This window comes from Thalassophryne amazonica, chromosome 6, assembly GCF_902500255.1.
Source record: "Thalassophryne amazonica chromosome 6, fThaAma1.1, whole genome shotgun sequence".
In the NCBI taxonomy this organism is placed as follows: domain Eukaryota; kingdom Metazoa; phylum Chordata; class Actinopteri; order Batrachoidiformes; family Batrachoididae; genus Thalassophryne; species Thalassophryne amazonica.
The window spans coordinates 102,689,630-102,713,384 of NC_047108.1; the positions used below are offsets into that span (position 1 = coordinate 102,689,630).

At 45.5% G+C, this 23,755-nt stretch overlaps 1 protein-coding gene across 1 annotated transcript in view; it reads right to left on the minus strand.

Moving 5' to 3' along the window:
• nol4la (nucleolar protein 4-like a) overlaps positions 1–23,755 on the minus strand; it is a 69,054-nt gene that overhangs the window by 12,943 nt on the left and 32,356 nt on the right. Inside the window, exons 2-7 of the mRNA XM_034173016.1 lie at positions 17,370–17,525; positions 12,773–12,884; positions 7,475–7,584; positions 3,385–3,526; positions 2,369–2,661; positions 1,357–1,542 (exon numbers count right to left, since the gene is read on the minus strand). Of these exons, the coding sequence (XP_034028907.1) occupies positions 1,357–1,542; positions 2,369–2,661; positions 3,385–3,526; positions 7,475–7,584; positions 12,773–12,884; positions 17,370–17,525 (999 nt within the window). The remainder of the gene's footprint in view (positions 1–1,356; positions 1,543–2,368; positions 2,662–3,384; positions 3,527–7,474; positions 7,585–12,772; positions 12,885–17,369; positions 17,526–23,755) is intronic.

A 23,755-nucleotide genomic window follows, 5' to 3' on the forward strand; every position in this document is an offset into this window, starting at 1 on the left:
TTTTATTACGTGCGTGCGCGGGCAAATCGTCCATGAAGAGTATTTTACTTATTAACTACACAGATGTATAATAAAACAAATGGTGACTGGTTTCTAAACACAATTATGACAGAGTTTTTGGAGTGAGCAGCAGCCCCGCAGGAGGGGGAGTGGAGTTTCTTTCTTCTTCTTTTTTACGTGCGCGGCGAGCGAATCATCTGTGAAGATTATTTTATTTATTAACTACACAGATGTATAATAAAACAAATGGTGACTGGTTTCTAAACATAATTATGACAGAGTTTTGTGGGGAAGAGTGAGCTGGATGATATATGGCTGCTTAGCTTCAACATTTCTATCACTACATGATCTGACAATTCTGTGTTATGTTGTTTTATTTTATTTTGGTAGCATAATCAAAGCAGATGGTCACCCCACTGAGTCTGGTCTGCTTGAGGTTTCTTCATATAATCCAAGAAACACCTGAGGGAGTTTTCCCCACACCACTGTTGCCAATGTGCTTGCACATGGGGTGGGAAAAGTTTAAACCTTGCATATGTATAGCACCTCGGGGCGACTTTTACTGTTTAAATAAGTTTAACTGAATTTATCAACAGACATGAATAATAACAGTGAATGGCCTCAAACAAGTAACTAAAATAATAATGATATAATGACCAAAACACACAGTTAAGAAGGTTAAGGCCCCCTGACACTTGCACGACTTTGATGCACGCACTTGCACGCACTGTGTCGTGCAGGAGGGTAAACCCGTCGTTACCGGGTGTAGACTGAACGTGAGAGGGGCGCCGGTACGTGCAATTGCGCAAAGAGAATTTTGAAATGTTCAAAAAATCTTTCACACATAAATGTTGTACAACAAACATGAAGTGGTAGTGAATGTGATCTACTCGCCAACACTACGTGCAGCTCGTCAAGTCGAGTAAAGAAGAAGTGAACAGTGCGAGGGTTGCATCACAAACATACTTTTGCAGCTGCACACAAGAAGGAAAGAACATGCAACTGTTTTACCAAGCCATGACAATGTAAACATGACAAATAATTACCTTTTTAGACGACTCCAAATGCATTCTCCCCCTTGTTCAGCATGCGCACACGAGAAAAGTTGCGGCTGGAGCACTCCTCTGTGATTCAGGAAGCGAGTCAAGCTGTTTTCAACAACCAACTCGAAGAGAAAATGATTAATCCGCTACAAAATAATTATTTTAGCGACGCAGCGTCCAGCGCACAGCGCGTGACAGCCAGTGGAACAAAGCACTGCGTCCAACTGGGAATGCAGCGGGTGGGATCATCACGACGACATGTGTGCAAGTGCGCGGATCAAAGTCGTGCAAGTGTCAGGGCACCTTTACTTACATTGAAGGCTTTGAGTCTCTCAGGGTCCAAACCCTCAGCATCATTGATCTTATCACTGTCATCATGGTCGTCATGGTCGTCGTCATCATCATCAATAATCTGTGGCCGAGCGGAAGTCAGGTCCTCTGCATTAATGCTCAGCTCAGTTTTCACAGAATCGTAGCTACCTGAGCTGTAAGGAGGGGACTGCAGATACACAAATTCACAAAAGCACCATCATGGTTCACAACACACCACAGAAATCTGGTTTTCTAAATATAAGAATTATTTAAAAATAATACGAAAGGCATCAGAGGTCTGATGCATAGCCTGTATACTGCACACACCACAATATAAATGTACACGTAAATATACATACAGTATATCTGAAATAGTGTTTTTGATTGTATGACTTCATCATATGACTTCTCTCATTCATACCATATCAATCAGACATTTTGCTGATCAGTATGTGCGTTAGATCAGTGATCAGGGATCTCTTAACCATTTTTTTTCTTTTTGCATACCATCTAACTCCTCAAATATCCAAAAGCAATAGGTCTGCTTACCACTCCAGCAGTATATTTCTATCTATTAGACTTTGGGGTCATTTTAAAACAGTTTGACAAACATTTAAGTTACAATATCATATTAATTTCAAATGTGATATTTTACCAGTATACTCACGGGCCACTCGGTCATGGACCACCAGAGGTCCGCAGACCACCAGAGGTCCACCGGAGATCCGCAGACCACTCTTTGAGAAAAACTACTTTAGATCACTGATCTAGACTTTTTGATTGTTGACTTATCAAAAAAATTTGTTTTTTTTTAGACCATGTTTTCCTTGACCTTGATGTTAGAACAAACTACTCCAAAATCTAATCACCTCTTGATATGTCTCCAAGTATTATTTCCACCAAATTTAAAGGAAATCCATCTGTCCATTTTTGAGTTATCTTGTCCAGAGAAACACACATGTGCACACAAGCCAGTAAAAACAACCAAAAATGCTGATTAATGTGATTCCTACCTTGTTGGTGTACTCCATTTTGATGGTGTGTCTCTTGTTGGGGTCAGCAGGGTAAGAATTTAGAGGTGAACTCCCCACAGGCAGCGGTCTGTCACACAGACTGACCGGCTGTTGATCCTCTGAGGAGGAGGACGATGATGTGGTGCTGAAATCCAGTGGAGCACTCAACCCGTTCTCTGTCACCTCCCCGAAAGGAACCCCGCTATCTGGGGGGTTCCCACCCACAGCCAACGCTTCCGGGGAGGTCAGGGCCGGCAGCCCATTGGCGCTACCGCTCTCTGATGACTCGTCGTCTGGCAGATGAGAAGGAAAAGGAGGAGAGAGGGAAGAGGTGAGAGCTGTGCGGACGGATGTTTCTCAGCGTTCCACATTAATATCCTTGTTTACGACTGTAAGCAATACTTTTATTGTGCGTGTATGTTCATGAATGGAGGATGAGACTTCCTGCCTTGTGCTGCACCTTATGAATTCACTGAGGAATTGGGTTTCGGGGTCAGCTGTCAGAATAAATCAAAGTTAGGGTAATCTTGAGAATTTTAACACCAAAACGGGAATGTGATGAGGATGAAGAGGGACTAGTGGAGGAGGGGAGGCTCCATTCTCCATGTGCAAATGACAGCTTTTAACCCAGTTTAGCGTACATTAATGATTGTGAGGATTTCTACACGTATCACGTGCACAACTAAGCAGAGCAATTTAGGCTTTCAATGGTTTGTCCCAATTGCAGTCTTTTTTGTGTAAATGTCTCATCTGTGAAGGTTAATGTTGGCCTTTGTCTGGCTTGTCTAAGCCGTCTATCTTGAGTGAGAGGGGTACACAGCGGATTGGGGCGGGGTGGAGGAGTGGATTTATTTGGATTACTCCACTAAGACAACCCTGTTATGTATTCGTTCTATAAAATAAAACATACTATTAGGTACTAATGAGGCATGAGTTTTTTTTCTTAAATGTGAAAAAATAGACGTACAACCAAAATCATTCAAATAACACCCAGTGTACGGTTTGAGGAGTCTCACCATCCTCTTCTTTAATGGTGGCTGTTGGGTTGCTGACTCGCTCGCCATTAGGTGGACTGGACTCCAGCGCTGGCGGCTGCTCAGCTGCAACCCATGTGGGCTCAGTGCTGTTCATGTCCTCACTACTCACTGAAGTGTCATCCTAAAGGGACACAGTACGTGAGAAGGTTTAAACCAGAATATAGAATTAATTTGAGGAATCCTTAATATGTAAAACTGATATTATGTAAACCTGAATATGTAAAAATGTGTATATATAAAAAATTAAAAACAACAAAAACATTGTTTTTATAGAGAGGGGAAAAAATCAGACAGAAAACTGGCAGCTGTGGTTGCCAGAATAATTTTGTAAAATATATAATAAAATGTATAAATACCTTTAAAGAAAATACTGGAAATTTTACAGTGCAACATAGTTGTAATTTGCAGAAAAGAAAACCTAAGAGGAGACTAGGGTAAGCACAATAACTGCTTGCTCCACCATTCTGTCACATGAATTAGTCTGAAAATGTAATGAACTGCAGAATGTGTTTTATCATATTATATATAACCTACTAAATTCTAAACAGCTATGATTCTGGTGGAAATCTTCATATAACATACTGTGTACAAACACAGCAAAAATGTGTTAATATGGCAATATGATGTACGATTCATTATATTTTCAGAGTAGTTTCTATAGTGTGACAGTGTAGTGGTACAAACAGTTAGCACGCTTGCCTCCAAAACAAAATGTCCCAGGTTCAAGGCTACCAAAGCCCCATTCATCTCATGCAGCTGGACTTGTGTTGGAAAAAACAGATTAACATGTGGTTTCCATGACAAACCTCCTGTGGTGGCCCTGACAAAAATGGGTGCAGCACAACAAAATTCAGTTCTATTGAATGGGATTCCATTGAAAAATGTTTAAATTCTACAGAAAAAAATTACTTTATAAACAACATGGTACTGTTAAATTAGGAAGAAAAAAGGTGTTGGATTTACTGCTTTAAAATGTAAAAACGTTTGTAAATTACAACATCTACAGTAAAATTTATGAGATGTTCCATAAAGGTATTTATGTATGTTTGCTGTCTTTTTTTGCTGATTAATTCTGCCAGGTCAGATCATGTCTACTGCCTCATCTCCATCATTCAGATCCACCTTTCCTTCATTTGGTCATTGACAGCAGCAGGAAGAAGAAACAGTGTCTCTTTTAAATGGCAAGTCTCTCAGAGCAGAGCTATTTTTAACTGCTACATAAAGAACTCAAACAAACATGAGTAAACCATGGAGCTAAGAACCAAAAATGCTCTCACGATCTGTTCTAAGCTTTAGGTCCAAACTACATGAAAACAACTGTTGAAGCCCCGCTCCCAATTGTGACCTTGACTGTCTGGGAATACATGACTTCAAAGTTGCGACGATGAATCTGGGCCATCTCCCATCACATACAACACCATAACATAATTACGAGGTATGACACAATTCATCACAAGTGAATCAAAAACTACCATGATTTAGTTCAGCACCTTCAAGACTCCATCAAGACTCTAATAAGTTTGTATAAGACCTAGGCCACACTGTCATGAGTATTCATAATGTGAGGAGATGGGACGTTGCACCGAAAAAAATTGTGCCAGTCCCTTCTTGTACAGGTGGTTGGTGTGGGTTGTCCAGTCCAGTTTGCTGTCCAGCCACAGCCTGAGGTAAATGTAGGAATCCACAGCCTCCACCTCAACTCCCTCTATCAGAACTGGTCCCAGGCTTAGTCTGGACTTCCCAAAGTCAATGAACAGCTCCTTTGTCTTTGAGGTGTTGAGCTGTAGATGGTTTGTGTGACACCAAACAGCAAAGTCCTTCACTTGGCTCCTGTATTCTTCCTCTCTACCATCTTTGATGCATTCAATAATGGCTGTGTCATCTGCGAACATCTGGATTTGACACAGCTCAGAGTTGTAGCAGAAGTCCGAGGTGTACAGAGTGAAGAGAAGAGGGGCCAGCATGGTGCCCTGGGGTGCTCCAGTGCTGCTGATCACAGTGTCAGATGTGGTGTCCCTCAGCCTGGCATACTGCGGTAGCTGGAGATCCAAATGACCAGATCCAAATGAGTTTGTCCTGAAGCACAAAGGGCTGGATGGTCTTGAACTTGTGGCAGGCAGGTTGGGCCCCTGGTTTGATTAAGGTAGTTACCATCAAGACTGATGAATATCCAAGAACTGGAGCTCTTGGTGAAATGTTGGTGTACCTGCATAGTGGCTTGGACTCTCTTTGCTTCTGCATTGTGTTGTGTTGTGATTGACTCCTCCCACTTGCTCCACTTGGGACACGAAGTCATGATCTCTGTCATCTGAGGTGGACACTGTGACCAGTCAGCCAAAGCCCAGTCTCTGGCCTTGTGGCCAGAGAGTCCTTTTTCGCTGTTGGGGAGTGAGATTTAATGTCTACCACATGCACTACGACTCCTGCTGGCCTCCGTCACACCTGCATTAATGGTAAGTGTCCACCAGGTGGACATATTGCTCCATTTCAAGAACAATGAGTACATGACAATGGGGACACAACAATTAACCTGTTGCTTATAGTACTACAAAGCTAGAAATGCCTCCCAATGGCACCAAGACAAAGTAAGACTGCAGTCCAACAACAGCAAGAGGATCTGTAAAACCTCCACAATTGTGTTTAAAACTGTTGTGGTGGCATCTTGTACCATCAGGACTTATTAAGAATCACTAAGAAACCACCAAGCCATCCCCAGAACCCACAAAAATTTGATAGTCATGGTGGCGTCATAGTCAAAAATCGTGTAAGCGTGAACAATTTTTTTTTCCCGACAACATCTGGCAGTTCCTGTGATGATGCTGTTCATGATGATTTCTCTATGGCTTGTTCGCATTTGGTACCTCACTGTCCGTTTGCTGAATGAGAAAAGTTCTGTATGACAGCTCGGGGCTGAATTACTTTGCATCATCTCATTGCCCCCACATGAGCATACAAGTAGGCCTGTTCTCATGGGAATGCACATCCATCTCCTCTGTGAGGGGATTGAGGTAGACCAAAATGCTCAGTGACAGCTCTATTAGGTACCAAGTGAGCCGTGTATCATTACAGCGGGAGACTACACTTTGAAACAGCTGAATATACAGCATCATTAATTTCTATACTTTAGGAAAATATATAATTGATAAAGTGGGCTTTAAGTCCAAGTGCCCATTTTAACTATCAAGATATTTTTAAATCATAACAGGCATATAAGGGCAGTGATGATTTTAGCTAAATGATAATGAGCAGCTGTGAGGAAAATAAATCTAAACACAGGTTTCATCACTCGTCATGAGAAGCACAGTGTTTTGTTCATTTCCCACAATGCACACACAAAAACAAAAGAGAGTCTAGTCATGTTTGTATAATGAGCAAATCCCCAAAAGTTCTGCAAAATTTCTTAAAATAGCAGGCAGGGAATCGAAGCTGCTGCAACACAAACTGATTTAAGCTCTGATCTTCTGGGCTACAAAAGCCTACTGCATTTTTGAACTGCCTGTAAATCTTGAGCAAACTGCTCTCAAGCAGTTCTGCAGAATCAGAGATATGGAACAAATTACTACCAGTCTGCTCCAACACAAGAACTGTCAGCCTGCTCATTCTCAGGCTGCAAACATATGATGCCAACACGCTTGAGCTTTGCTTGATTTGTACTCACCCACGAATCTCGCTCATTGTTCTGGGTAATCTTAATTATGCGTGAGGTCAAGCAGTACTGCCTCCTTCACTTTAGTGATGGTGGCTTCTGTCTGTGTGTTTCTCCATCAGTCTCTGTCAGAGTGATGGGCGCAGTTTGCCAGATGACGTCACTCTCATCACTGGGTTTGCTAATCCCCATTTCACACTCAGCTCCTCCTCCCAGTGGGGGCGGTGCTTTAATAGTGAAGAGGAAGTGTCCTATTCTGTCTGCACAAAGAGGTTTTTCCCCCACAGCTTCAACTGATGGGAACCGTATGAAGTGAACAAGGGGGCCTCAGCGTGGTTCATAAAATTATTGCAGATAATGAGATCATAATAATGTGCTTTCATTTAAATCACCCTGACACCTTTCATTCATGGACACACTCACCCTTTCAGTGGCTGTCATGCACTGCAGTTTCATTTGTTTCAGGTAGGTGGCAGTAAGAGGCATGTTGTAATCAATGAGGTCTGGGACCAGTGAGGTTGGTCTGTCATTTTCTGGAAGAGGAAAAAGGAAAAAAGATCAATAACAAAATTACTGCAGCATTCTGAAACTATATATATATATATATACATATATAATATATATATATATTATATATATATATATATATATATATATATATATATAATATTATATATATATATAAATCCTACAAGTAAAATAAAATAAAATGTGCAATAAGAGAATAATGCATAAACGTGTTAAGTTGTACATGAGGTATATGAATTTGTGAGTTATTCCAGCAGGTTCAATTGTTCATCAGTGTGATGGCCTGTGGGAAGAAACTGTTCCTGTGTCTGATTGTTTTGACATACAGAGCTCTGTAACGTTGACCAGAGGGGAGGGGTTTAAACAATGTGTGTCCAGGGTGTGAGGAGTGTGCAGAGATGTTACCAGCTTGGTTTGAATGTGTCTGTCTATGTGTTTGTTTGTCTATATGTGGCCCTGCGACAGACTGGTGTCCTGTTCAGGGTGTACCCCGCCTTACACCCCATGACTGCTGGGATAGGCTTCCAGCCCCAGCCCCAGCCCCCCCCCCCCCCCCCCCCCCAACCCATGACACTCAACTGGAGTAAGTGGGTATAGAAAATGGATGGATGATTAGATACTTTAAGTCTGTGCACTACTCAGAAAGTGCTACAGGTATCTTGTAGGAATCCCATGTGGGTTTTTCAACAATAATCCAGTTGTATGGAATCCTATACACAGTTGCAGGGATAAGAGTTGACCTACCAATATGGAAGCCTGGGTTCAACATAGTGTCCTCCTTGGACAAGACACTATGTCCCAGTCCATACTGCTGGCCCAGACTGGGAAAGTAATCTATGTTAGAATGGTTTATGTTGGAATCTCCCTCACACCACAGTATCCATGGATAAGCACTAGCATCAGTAGGCCTCTGGGTCTATATGGGACTCAGAAAATAAAAAGGAATCCTATAGTATCTCTGTTAGAAATTGGAATGACTTTCCTCATAGGATTCTTAGAGGAATCTTATGGAATTTTTTTTTTTTTTTTTTTAGTAGGATGACATTAGAGAAACACATATAGTCTTAATTAATCTGAAAAGGCAGTTTTAATTCAATTCAGCTAGTTTGTAACACCTGAGTTAAAACAATGTGGCCAAGAGCATCTGCAGTCTACAAATTGGCCACTAGAGGAACTCTGTGATCATTTTTGTTAGACCTGTCCAATCCCAGAAATGTGACCCTCTTGAGTCTTTGTTACATCATGTCACTGACATAAATACATACGTTTAATTTATGAACTAAAATGAAATTATGCCACATTTTGTGCATAACAAAAAGACAGAATTTATATGATTCAAAGTATAATCCATCATCAATAATCAATCAGTCAGAGGAAGATGATTAAAACAGAGGGAGTGGAGTTACCTTAAGGCAGGATTGCAGATACAGTGGGGTAAAAACGTATTTAGTCCGCCCCTGATGGTGCAAGTTCTCCTACTTAGAAAGATGAGAGAGGTTCTGTAATTTTTCAACATAGGTACACTTCAACTATGAGAGACAAAATGATAAAGAAAATCCAGAAAATCACATTGTAGGATTTTTAAATAATTTATTTGTAAATTATGGTGGAAAATAAGTATTTGGTCACCCACAAACAACCAAGATTTCTGGCTCTCACAGACCTGTAACTTCTTCTTTGAGAAGCTCTTCTGTCCTCAACCTGTTAACTGTATTAATGGCATCTTCTGGAACTCATTATTTGTATAAAAGACACCTATCCACAGCCTCAAACAGTCAGACTCCAAACCCAACCACGACCAAGACCAAAGAGCTGTCGAAGGACAAAAAGGAAGAAAATTGTAGATGTGCACCAGGCTGGGAAGAGTGAATCTACAATAGTCAAGCAGGTTGGTGTGAATAAATCAACTGTGAGAGCAATTGTAAGAAAATGGAAGACATACAAGACCATTGATAATCTCCCTCGATCTGGGCTCCATGCATGATCTCATCCTGTCTGGTCAAAATGATCATGAGAACAGTGAGCAAAAATCCCAGAACTACACAGAGGGACCTGATGAATGACCTGCAGAGAGCTGGGGCCAAAGTAACAAAGGCTACACAGTACGCAGAGAGGGACTCAGATCCTGTAGTGTTAGGCGTGTCCCCCTGCTTAAGCCAGTACGTGTCCAGGCCCGTCTGAAGTTTGCCAGAGAGCATATGGATGATCCAGAAGAGGATTGGGAGAATATCTTGTGGTCAAATGAAACCAAAATAGAACATTTTGGTAAAAACTCAACTCATTGCGTTTGGAGGAAGAAGAATGCTGAGTTGCATTCCAAGAACACCATATCTACTGTGAAGCATGGGGGTGGAAACATCGGCTGTTTATCTGCAAAGGGGACAGGACGACTGATCCGTGTTAAGGGAAGAATGAACATGGCCATGTATCATGAGATTTTAAGCCAAAATCTCCTTCCTTCAGTGAGAGCACTGAAGCTGCAACGTGGCTGGGTCTTCCAGCATGATAATGATCCCAAACACACTGATCGGGCAAAGAAGGAGTGGCTCCGTAAAAAGCATTTCAAGGTCCTGGAGTGGCTGAGCCAGTCTCCAGACCTCAACCCCATAGAAAATTTGTTGAGGGAGTTGAAAGTCCATGTTGCCCAGCGACAGCCCCAAAACATCACTGCTCTAGAGGAGATCTGCATGGAGGAATGGGCCAAAATACCAGCTACACTGTGTACAGACCTGGTGAAGACTTACAGGAAACGTTTGACCTCTGCCATTGCCAACAAAGATTATGTTACAAAGTATTGAGTTGAACTTTTGTTATTGACCAAATACTTATTTTCCACCATAATTTACAAATAAATTATTTAAAAATCCTACAATGTGATTTCCTGCATTTTTTTTCTAATTTTGTCTCTCATAGTTGAAGTGTACCTATGATGAAAATTACAGACCTCTCTCATCTTTCTAAGTAGGAGAACTTGCACAATCAGAGACTGACTAAATACTTTTTTGCCCCACTGTATACAGGACAATTACAAATACTGCGGTATTCCACAGGCTAATGAAAGCCATGATGACAGCCAGGAGGACAGCCACACCGAAATACCTCCAGAGAGTTAGGCAAGTACTAAGAACCCAGCTCAGGAGTAGAAGTAAGATTCAAGCAATCTGTACAATCAGCAAGAGGGAGGGTCCAGATGTGGCATTTCCAAGGGATAGTGACATCAGAAAGTAAGAGCATGCGAAGATCAAGAAGTCCCACGTCCAAGTGACATCGACAAGGAAGTAAGGAAGGAAGGAACTGAAGGAAGAACTAGAAAAGATGTAAAAGGTAAAGGCCACAGTGATCCCAGTGGCATTAGGTGGTCTCTGGGCTGTGACCTACACACTGGGAGAATGGCTACAGCAGAAAGAAGAGGCAACATTTAAAGTGTCTGTCCAGAATCAGAGTATAGCATCAAAACGATTCAACTTCCGGTATATTGATCTGATCAGATAAGTAGCAGAGGGGGGTGTTAATCAGTCTCAGGTGCTTTCGTGTTAATGAAATTAATAACAGGTGTACTAGAGGGCCAGCAATGACACGGCACCCAAAACAAGAATGGTTTTACAGGTGGAAGCCACAGACATTTTTTCCTTCACAATCTTTTCTGACTGATTTTTCAATGGAGCAGTACCTGGTCCTCCTCCATGATGGCACATCAACATGTGCCATTTGCCAGAAGGCTTGCTGTGTCTCCCAGCACAGTCTTAGGAACATGGAGGAGATTCCAGGAGACAGGCAGTTGCTCAGCGAGAGCTAGACAGGGCTGTAGAAGGTCCTTCACCCATCAGCAGGACCAGTATCTGCTCCTTTGTGCAAGGAATAATAGGATGAGCACTGCCAGAGCCTTACACAATGTCTCTGACCAAACAATTAGGAACAGATTTCATGAGGGTGGCCAGATGGCCCGACGTCCTGTAGTGGGCACTGTGGTCAGCGGCTGGCACCATGGAGCTCGATTGGCACTTCCCATAGAACACCAGAATTGGCAGGTCCACCACTGCTGCCCTTCACTTTTCACAGATGACAGCATGTTCGACTCAAGCACATGTGACAGACGTGAAAGGGCCTGGAGACACCGTGGAGAACATTATGCTGCCTGCAACATCATTCAGCATGGCCGGTTTGGTGGTGGGTCAGTGATGGTCTGGGGAGGCATATCCCTGGAAGAACGCACAGACCTATACAGGCTAAACAACAGCACCTTGACTGCTATTAGGTATCGGAATGACATCCTTGCACCCATTATCAGACCCTACACTGGTGCAGTGGGTCCTGGGTTCATCCTGATGCACAGCAATGCCCGACCTCTGTGGCAAGAGTATGCAGGCACTGGTACCATTGACTGGCCCCCATGCTCGCCTGATCTAAATCCAGTAGAACACCTCTGGGACATTAATATTTTGGTCCATCCAGCTCCTGGACAATCTGAGGTGCAACCTGGCCTGGCTAAGTGATGTCCTGGTCCAGACTTGGGAGGAGATCCCACAGGACACCATCCATCATCTCATTAGGAGCATGCCCCAATGTCATCAGGCATTCATACAAGCCCGTGGGGGCCATATAAACTACTGAGTACCATACTGAGTTGGTGCAATGAAATTTGGCAAAATGGACCTGCCTGCATCATTTTTTCACTTGGATTTTTGGAATGTCTTTGAATTCTGCCCTCTGTAGGTTGACAATTTTCATTTCCATCAAACAATGTGGCATCCTTTCATTCCTAACACATTACCCAGTCCATATCAGGAAACATATACAGCGTGATCCCCCCCCCCATTAACATCTGATGTGTTTTCAGTGTTCCTTTAACTTTTTGAGCAGTAGATAGATAGACAGACAGACAGACAGACAGACAGACAGACAGACAGACAGACAGACAGACAGACAGACAGACAGATAGATAGATAGATAGATAGATAGATAGATAGATAGATAGATAGATAGATAGATAGATAGATAGATAGATAGATAGATAGATAGATAGATAGATAGAGTCTTATTATAAAGTGATATCAGAGATGTGTCCAGTGATTTGCCACAATGTCTGGTGAGATTAGAGACGCTCCACAACTATTTCTGAGCGGCATTCGGTCTCTTAAATGCCATCACCTTCAGAAAGATTACAGCAGCCACAGGTCAGATGCGTGTGTTTACCTTTGAACTCTGCAGTGTTGGGGTTGATGTGCATCCTCTTCTGGCACTCTCCACAGCTCATTAGGAAACGAGTCACCGCCTCTCTGGGCAGGAAGGCGTAGGTCTCTGCTATCTGTGTCGGAGAGAGAGAGCACAGGAGACGACGGCATGACGACAACAAACGTGGCAGGGAGGGATGTGCTCAGGCTGAAATCAGACCGTGTGCAGGTGTTTTTCTGGCTCTTAGTGATTATGCGTTATCTCAGCATACGATTCCCATTCTCAAGCTCACAGACTTGTACAAATTTCTACTTTTATGTTTGAAACCATGTATGGAGTCCATCACTCTTGCTCTCCAGGTACAGCAACCTCTGTCTTCTCACCCTTCCTTCCCCATTTATTTCGAGTGCTGTGCCATCCTACCCACTTCACCCCCCTCTGGCGTTTCCCTGTAAAGGCAACCTTCACGTGACCATGGAGAGTCAGCAGGGGTGCCCGCCCCCTCTCGCCCACCAAGGCCCATCCCCGTCGCCCAACCCAGCCTACCCCCCACCCCACCCCACCCCTCATGCCCCCTTGAGGCAGCTGAGAGAGAAAGGCCACACAGGGGAATGTGCACCTCCCAGAAGGCCACAGAGGCAGTTCCACATTATGCCCTGCCCCGATGATGATGCCGTCTTCTCAAAATGCTTCGCTGTATGAGACGTGACAGGACCTCCCTACAGGGCAGGGGCACAAGGAGGAAATGGCTCTATGTTTTTGTTTTTTATGGGGTTTTTTCAGTACTTGGGGGGAGGAAAGCGCACAGGGGAGCATCACGCTGCCTCGGAACTCATTGCCGATCCTGCTCCAACTGATCAGTTCAACCCACCTCACTTTAAAAATATCAACTCCAACGGGTGTTTGCTTCAGATGCCCGTCATATGATCAAAACAAATATACAATGCCAGTGGTAGGCACAATTAACTATTCAGCTAACAGCTAACTGATGCTAGCTTTTTTTTTTTTTAGCTGATTAGCTTTTCAGCAACCTTTGAAAACCATTAGCGGACCAATTATCTTCCGTAAAATTTAGTTCCACTAAATTTTCAGCTAAAATTTTTTTGAATAAAGTTTAGTGTACTGTTAAAAAAAAAAACTATGTTGAATGGAAACTACTGCTTAATTTCATTTGTTCACTTAATTATTGGCTAGCATCTTGACCATCAGCTTAGCTTGGTATGCTAAACCTTTTTAGCAAGCTCCACGTATGTTTCATCGTATAAAAATTTAAGTTTTTTAGGTCTGTTTTTTCCAGGTTTTAGAGCAAAAACAACCAAGGCAAAGCTAAAGTCATATAGTAAAAGTTAGTGGTTAGCAGCAGCTTCAGCTAAATGATTTAGCAGTTTATTTGTTTAGCAGAATAGAGGTTGTCAAAGCTAACTTTCATGTTAGCTGTGCCCACCACTGTACAGAACATATATCTCTACTGAAAGTTCTGTGTTTACCTGATGAGAATCATAAAGCATTGTAGCAATACACTTAATGGCCACTTTATTAGGAACACCTTACCTGCACCAGGTTTGAACACCTTTTACTTTTAGAACTAGCTTCATTCTTTGTGACATACACTCAACAAGCTTCTGAAAATGTTTCTGCAACATTTTGGTCCGTAGTGAGATGATAGCAGATCATCATTATCCCCACCAACAGCCTGAACTGTTGATGTGATGCAACGCAGGATGTGTTGCATGCTTCTATGTTGCCTATGCCAAATTGTGAAATAAAATGGTAAATGGACTGCATTTATAGAGAGCTTTTCCATCTGCATCAGACGCTCAAAGCGCTTTACAATTATGCCTCACATCCACCCCAATGTCAGGGTGCTGCCATACAAGGCACTCACTACACACCGGGAGCAATAGGGGATTAAGGACCTTGCCCAAGGGCCCTAAAGTGATTTTCCAGTCAGGCGGGAATTTGAACCGAGGATCTTCTGGTCTCAAGCCAAACACCTTAACCACTAGACCATCACCTCCCCCATGTGACCTTGCCATGTTTTCCAATTGTCCATGCTCCTGATCTTCACTGATAGGTGGCACCTGTAATGGTCTAATGCTGCTGCTGCTGCTGCTGCTTTCACACTTCTGCTTCAAAGTTTGACATGTGCACAAGCACAAAAATCACTTAATAGATCATTTCAAATATCCCTCCCCAGCGGTTACCTAAGGGGTAAGTATCAAGTGCTTATGTGCACTCAATGCGTTATTGAGGAGTCACAAGAAAAAAAAAAAAAACACTTCGAAAATCAGTCCCCACAGATACTGTAGGTGAAAGTGGTAAGTTATCATGTTTACAAGGGGAAAAAAAATAACTTCAAAATTTTTCTCCTCGCAATCTGTGGTGGACGTGTCAAGGGCTGACTATATACCAGTAATTGGACTGCCTTCATGGTCAAAGCACTTAACCATGCCTTACTTTCACCCATTCACACACATACACACTGATGTCAGGATGCTGCCATGTAAGGCTCTCACTACACACTGAGAGTAACTCGGATCCTCTGGTCACAAGTCCACCTCTAACCACTTGACCATCACCTCCCCAGGGTTGGGGAGGATTACTTTGAAATGTAATCCAAAAGTAATCAGATTACAAGTAATCCAAATGTATGTACATACGTACATGTAATCCACATGTATTCTTTCAAAGTAATCCTACCCAACTTTGCACCTCCCAATAATGTGATAAGGATGGTGATGTAAGTCAATGGGTTATTGTGTTCACACACACACACACACACACACACACACACACACACACACACACACACACACACACACACACACACACACACACACATACAAGTCACTTTAAAAATCATTCCCCAGGGGTTACCTACAGTGTAAGTATCAAGTGCACACAATGTATTGGTACAGCGCATCTGAAAAGTATTCACAGTGCTTTACTTTTTTCATGTGTGTGTGTGTGTGTGTGTTACAGCATTATTCCAAAATGGATGAAATTCATTTTCCCTCAACATTCTGCACACAATAATCCCATAATTACAATGTGAAAAAAAAAAAGGTTTTTTGATATTTTTTTTCAAATTTATAAAAATCACGTATATATATATTTATTCACAGCCTTTGCCATTTAGCTCAAAATTGAGCTCAGGTTCATCCTGTTTCCACTGATCAACCTTGAGATGTTTCTACAGATTAATTGTCCACATGGGATAAATTCAGTTGATTGGACATGATTTGGACCTTTGGTGAATACTTTGGTGTGAATGCCAGGCATCATGTTTGGAGGAAACCAGGCACCATCCCTACAGTGAAGCATGATGGCGGCAGCATCATGCTGTGGGGATGTTTTTCAGTGGCAGGAACTGGGAGACTAGTCAGGATTGAGGGAAAGGTGAATGCAGCAATATACAGAGACATCCTGGATGAAAACCTGCTCCAGAGCGCTCTTGACCTCTGACTGGGGCAACGGTTCATCTTTCAGCAGGACATTAACCCTAAGCACACAGCCAAGATATCAAAGGAGTGGCCTCAGGACAACTCTGTGAATGTTCTTGAGTGGCGCAGTCAGAACCCAGAACTGAATCTGATTGAACATCTCTGGAGAGATCTGAAAATGTCTGTGCACCGATGCTCCCCATCCAACCTGTTGGAGCTTGAGAGGTGCTGCAAAGAGGAATGGACAAAACTGCCCAAATATAGGTGCACCAAGCTTGTGGCATCATATTCAAGAAGACTTGAGGCTGTAATAGGACACTGCAGTCTCGTTTGAACCCTGTGTGATAGTGTGGAATTTGACCACTTACAGGACCTCCACTCTCGTTGTGCAGTATACACAGCATAAACATACCAGGTCATAAACAAACCACAACACATGTCCACTTTCCCACCGCATCGTCACTTTTTCTTTGCATTTTAACTTTGTTTGCACGTAAACTGTCCAAAAACTCATAGAAAATGCTGTATTTTTCCCCTGGAAGTAGAGAAATTACGTCATATGTGTCATATTTTACTCCCTTAGTGCCCACCCCCAAATGAGACTGCGGTGCCCAATTACTGCCAAAGGTGCATCAACAAAGTATTGAATGAATACTAACGTACATGTGATTTCTTAGATTTTTTTTTATTTTAAATAAATTTGCAAAAATTTAAAAAAATATTAATGTTGTCATTATGGGATGTTGTAAGTAGAATTTTGAGGGAAAAAAATGAATGCACTCCATTTAGGAATAAGGCTGTAACATAATAAAATGTGGAAAAAGTGAAGTGCTGTGAATCCTTGACTTTGAATTATGACCTCTACACTTCTTCCAAGCAAAATGTTACTGTTAGCCCTGTCATAATCTGAATTGATATGAATCCGAAATTTATTCTTTTGGTGTGTGTGGGGGGAGGGGGATGTTTTGTTTGTTTATTTTTGCTTTCTTTTTTTTGTTGTTGTTTTTGTTTTGTCCACTTGGTTCACACTGGTGTTTTAAAGTTTGACAAAAAAAAAAAAGTAAATAAATCCATATATCTTCTTCTTCTTGTTATGTCAATTCAATGTTACATTTTAAAAACATGAGAGCTGGGTTGCTGTTTATTTTTGTGTGTGTGTGGCTGAGTTTACTCACCGCTTTGTAGGTCTTTTTTTGGCCTGCATGCTTGGGCGCTCTGCCAGGGTCAGCACCCATCTCCACATGCATGGCGTAAATGATGTCAAAGAAATCTTCAACCACAGCTACACGTTTCAGGGAGGAGTTGTCTTGGGCTGAACCCCCATCTGAACACTGAAACAGAAACAGAGGCTCAAGTTTACTTTAATATCCCACATCAGGATCACAGACGTAAAGGGAATGATGCATCTTCAGTGGAAAATCTTGGCTGAGATTGCTGCAGCCACGTGACGTGACTGTGAGCGGGACAGATCTTCCAGGCAGGTGAGTCATGTGTACAGAGACTGTCAAACACACCGCCTCATTTGGGTCAGTCCTGTGCCAGATCTCTTTAAATGTCTTTCTGCAGTTTCAGGTGGAGATGCTGCGACCTCGTCTGAGGGTCAGCCAAACCACAGCCTCATCTCTGCATGGTTTAAAAATAATACTGTACAAGACGATCCGTCCCATCCTACCACCACCTCCGGCAGACATTCTGCTTCCCGTACTGCTGACCCTGTCACCATAGAAACTGATTTCTCTCAGGCAGGTGTGCTGGGCAAAAGGTCATGTGACACTGTAGAAGTGATCGCCAGGACAACAACCAGCCTTCTGCAGTACCACACGGGGCTTTCTCTCCTCCACCTCCTGCTGGACTCTCATTGTTTCACTGCCCCGTTGCACTTCATTTCTGCACTCACGGATGTTTAAATACGCACATCAGTGTTCCAGCAGCCCTCACTGGAACAAACCACATGGGGCATTTAATTAGGTTTTTCACATATGAAATGAGTCTAATTCTTCATTTCCTGGAGATTTGTCTCTAGGTACAAAAAAAAAAAAAAGGTATTTTCTTATGAGAACGTGACGAAAGTCCAAAGCTCAAGAAGTTGTCCCCTGGTGTTGAGGAGTCACACTTTTCTCCCTTCCTGACATTTCTACACCGTTCCTGGGATCTGACATTTAATTTTCTCCCGTGTCCCTCTCATGCCTCCGTCTTCATACCCTACCTCCGTCCCGTTCCTTCTTCCTTGCTCCTGCTCTCCCAAGTGCGAGGTAATGATCGTTGCCATGGCAACTAAAACCAGCTCACTGAGCGGGTTTGCTTTAATCCGGCCCTTCTCTCGCACTCTGTCTTTCCGCTCTCCCTGTCAGGATGGGATAAATGTATTGATAATAAATGAAATAATGGTGATTCCCCCCCCACCTCATCATGGCAGCTTAAATCTATGGTGCTTGAGGTGTCATCATTTGCCCGGTGACATCCCCGCTGCCGCTCGGGACAAGAGTGTCAGGTCCATTCACACTGGATTTAAGTAATCTCATACAACTGTGGGGTGTGCAGTCTACCCACTGCAGGGCTGCATCCTCCGCTGAATCCTGCCCCCAAAAAACATCTGCCGTGCAGGATATTCCGTCATCAGTATGGCTTTTGTTTGTGGACCACAAATCCAACAAGAAGAAACGCATGTACTGTACATGTGCTTGGGGAATTCTGCTGGATTTACTGTTGTGAAAGTGTAGGGACACGGACCCACAACAGGGGGCGTAAATGAACGGACAATGGAATAAGCCAAAATACAACAATTTAATGTTGTGAATGTGCACAACAGACAACACAATTTAGAACAGCAGTCAATAATTCAAGGTGACGTGTGGGCAGGCTCGAGGATAGAAGACGCCTGTCCAGAGAAGAGCAGGATCCCACACGCTTTCCACTGCCAGCGGATCTGGAGCACCCCGGAGCCACCAAGCGCTGAGTCCCCAGGTGGCCACTGCCTCCGGCTGTCAGATCTGGTACTGCTGGCAGGAAGAACAGACAGGTGATGGTGGGTGCGTGAACACCCAGCAAACAGTCAGAAGGGGGTGGGAAACACCTCCACCTCTTAATCACAATATTCCAGAATTAAGTGCAGATCCTGTTGGTATACTTAGTAGTCCCCAACCGAGGAGCGGAGTACGCCAACTCCCCAACACACGACTACTCCTTACGTACAAACAGGTTCGTCTGCAAAAGTAATGTTACACACAGAAGCAAAGACGTTACTACTGTTGCGTTTACTCAGGCTGAGCGGTTTACCTGACAGGTAGACGAGGTGAAGATGCTGCCCGGCTTTTATGGTGAAGTGGTTTGAGGTGAAGATGAATGACAGCTGGTGCTGTTGATGAGTGACAGCTGTCACTCCCGGTTGCTCCGGCGCCCTCTCGTGCCTGAAGCCCGCACATCAGGCAGGGCGCCCTCTGGTGGTGGGCCAGCAGTACCTCCTCTTCAGCGGCCCACACAACAGGACCCCCCCCCCAATGGGCGCCTCCTGGCACCCGAACAGGCTTGTCTGGGTGACGGGTGTAGAAGTCGGCCAGGAGGGCCGGGTCCAGGATGAAGCTCCTCTTCACCCAGGAGCGCTCTTCGGGTCCATAACCCTCCCAGTCCACCAGATACTGGAAACCACGGCCCCGTCGACGGACGTCCAGGAGCCTGCGCACAGTCCAAGCAGGCTCCCCATCAATGATCCGGACAGGAGGCGGCGCCGGTCCGGGAGTGCAGAGGGAAGAGGTGAGGTACGGCTTGATGTGGGAGACATGGAAGACTGGGTGAATCCGCAGTGAAGCTGGCAGCTTCAGCTTCACTGCGGCCGGGCTGAGGACCTTGAGGATGGAGAATGGGCCAATGTAACGGTCTTTCAGTTTTTGGGATTCCACCTGTAACGGGATGTCCTTTGTTGACAGCCAAACCTCCTGCCCGGTCTGGTATGCAGGGGCCGGGGAACGCCGGCGGTCTGCATGGGCCTTGGCCCTCGTCCGGGCTTTGAGTAGGGCAAAGCAGGCAGTGCGCCACACCCGACGGCACCTCCTCAGATGGGCCTGGACCAAGGGCACCCCGACCTCTCCCTCCACAAGCGGAAACAATGGGGGCTGGTACCCCAAACATACTTCAAACGGGGAGAGGCCGGTGGCAGATGAAACTTGACTGTTGTGTGCGTACTCGAACCAGGCCAGATGGTTGCTCCAGGCTGTCGGGTGCGCAGAAGTCACGCAGCGGAGGGCCTGCTTCAATTCCTGGTTGGCACGCTCTGCCTGTCCGTTCGTCTGGGGATGGTACCCGGACGAGAGGCTCACAGTGGCCCCCAGTTCTCTACAAAAACTCCTCCAGACTTGCGAGGAGAACTGGGGACCATGGTCTGAGATGATGTCGGATGGAATCCCATGCAGACGTACGACATGGTGGACCAGGAGGTCTGCGGTCTCCTGGGCCGTTGGGAGCTTCGGAGGGCCACGAAGTGGGCCGCCTTGGACAACCGGTCCACTGTCGTGAAGATGGTGGTCATGCCCTGGAATGGCGCGAGGCCCGTGACGAAGTCCAGGCCGATGTGGGACCAGGGGCGGTGAGGCACAGGTAACGGCTGGAGGAGTCGCTGTGCCCGTTGGTGGTCCGCTTTTCCCCTGGCGCAGGTGGTGCAGGCCTGGACGTACTCCCGGATGTCGGCTTCCATCGACGCCCACCAGAAGCGCTGCCAGACCACTGCCACGGTTCTTCGCACCCCTGGGTGACAGGAGAGCTTGGAACCATGACAGAAGTCCAGGAATGCAGCTCTGGCTTCTGGTGGGACGTAAAGTCTGTTCTTTGGGCCGGTCCCCGGGTCCGGGTTCCATGCCAGGGCCTCCCGGACGGTCTTCTCCATGTCCCAGGTGAGGGTGGCCAAGATAGTGGACTCGGGGATGATGGATTCCGGTGGATCTGACAGCTCGGCCTTGACTTCCTCTTCGTGGACCCGGGACAGGGTGATCGCTGGTTCTTGGTCCCAGGGCGGTAGGTGATCCGGAAGTCAAAACGCCAGAAGAACAGTGACCAGCGGGCTTGCCTGGGGTTCAGACGCTTGGTGGTCCGGATGTACTCCAGGTTCCGATGGTCCGTGAAAACCGTGAATGGTACCGTCGCTCCCTCCAACAGGTGTCTCCACTCCTCAAGAGCCTCTTTCACCGCTAGGAATTCCCAATTGCCGATGTCATAGTTCCGCTCTGCCGGGGTCAACCTACGGGAAAAATAGGCACAAGGGTGGAGAACCTTATCGGACTCCCTGCTCTGGGACAGCATGGCTCCTATCCCTGAGTCAGAGGCATCCACTTCGACTACAAACTGGCGATTGGGATCGGGCTGCACCAGAACGGGTGCAGTCGAGAACCGGCGTTTCAACTCCCTAAACGCGGCTTCGCACCGATCCGACAAGGTGAAGGGGACTTTGGTGTAGGTTAGGGCCGTCAGGGGGCTAACTACCTGGCTATAGCCCTTTATGAACCTCCGGTAGAAATTTGCAAAGCCGAGGAACTGCTGCAATTTCCTACGGCTTGTCGGTTGGGGCCAATCTCTCACCGCCGCAACCTTGGCCGGATCAGGGGCGACAGAGTTGGAGGAGATTATGAACCCCAGGAAGGACAAAGAAGTGCGGTGGAACTCGCACTTCTCGCCCTTCACAAACAGCTGGTTCTCCAACATCCGCTGCAGGACCTGACGTACATGCTGCACATGAGTCTCAGGATCCGGGGAGAAGATGAGGATATCGTCCAGGTATACAAAGACGAACCGGTGCAGGAAGTCCCGCAATACATCATTAACCAACGCTTGGAACGTCGCGGGCGCATTGGTGAGGCCGAACGGCATGACCAGGTACTCAAAGTGACCTAACGGGGTGTTAAACGCCATCTTCCACTCGTCTCCCTTCCGGATCCGAACCAGGTGATACACATTCCTAAGATCCAACTTGGTGAAAATTTGGGCTCCATGCAAGGGCGTGAACACTGAATCTAACAGAGGCAGCGGGTATCGATTGCGAACCGTGACTTCGTTCAGCCCTCTGTAGTCAATGCATGGACGGAGTCCGCCGTCCTTCTTTCCCACAAAAAAGAAACCTGCACCCATCGGGGAGGCGGAGTTCCGGATCAACCCGGCAGCTAAGGAGTCCCGGATGTAGGTCTCCATTGATTCGCGCTCAAGACGTGAGAGATTGTACAACCTGCTGGACGGGTACTCAGCGCCCGGGATCAAATCAATGGCACAATCGTACGGACGGTGTGGGGGAAGAGTGAGTGCCAGATCTTTGCTGAAGACATCAGCAAGATCATGGTACTCCTCAGGCACCGCCAACAGATTGGGGGGAACTTTAACCTCCTCGTTAGCTGTCACACCGGGTGGAACCGTGGATCCTAAGCATTCCCGGTGGCAGGTTTTGCTCCACTGCATCACTACCCCAGACGGCCAATCAATCCGGGGATTGTGCTTAACCATCCATGGAAATCCCAAAATCACTCGGGAGGTAGAGGGTGTTACATAGAACACAATCTCCTCCCTGTGATTCCCAGACACCACCAAAGTCATGGGTGGTGTCTGGTGTGTGATTAACGGGAGAAGGGTGCCATCTAGTGCTCGTACCTTCAATGGTGAAGGTAGAGCCACTAGAGGGAGCCCTACCTCCCTAGCCCATCTGCTATCCAGCAGATTCCCTTCCGACCCCGTGTCCACCAGTGCTGGGGCGTGAAGGGTAAGATCCCACTCAGGATCGTCACTGGGATGCGTGCGGATCTACGGGATTTCCCCGCGTGAATGTTATGGCCCACCCTTAACCCAGTCTCTAAGGGCGGGCGTTGAAGTTTAACCGCTTGGGGCAGTTTCTTTGTATGTGCTCACTCGAGCCACAGAAAAAACATTCTCTGCGAGCCAGCCTCCGTTGTCTGTCATTTGATTTTACTTTAGCCCTGCTCGTGTCCATAGCTTCGTCAGCAGGGGGAGCTGTTGCCACACGGAGCTCTCCGACTGTGGAGCGTGGGGACGGCAGCACCCTTTCGGACCAGGAAGGAAGAGGGACGGCTCACGCCCGGCCATGCCCTTCGCCCTTAGGACTTGAGGCCTCTTAGTGCCGATGGTTATACCTGGATTCCATAGCTGAATAGATGCACAAAGAGCATCTCGGTCCCCGAAGTGTGGCATAGAGGAAGCACAAAGAAAGCTCAGTGGACACACAAGACTCCATGGTCGCTGATGGTCGCACGGAGGAGGCACAGAGGAAGCACAGAGGATGCTCGGTAAATGCATAGCTTGCCAAGAAAGTTGGTGTTTACAATGCTGAAATAATGCACAAGGAATGTTGGCACACTTACGCGGAATGGTGTTTTTGGCGTACCTTGAGTGACCTGGCAGTTTTTATAGATGCACAAGGATACTCTTAAAAGACACCGTTCTGTGTAAGAGACCTTTAAATCCAGAGAACTAAAACTGAAACGCAACAAACACATCTTGATTGTTTCATGTCAACTTCGTTATGATGATGTAAGTGGCAACATTGCAAAAATGCTCACTGTTCAAATACAGTGAG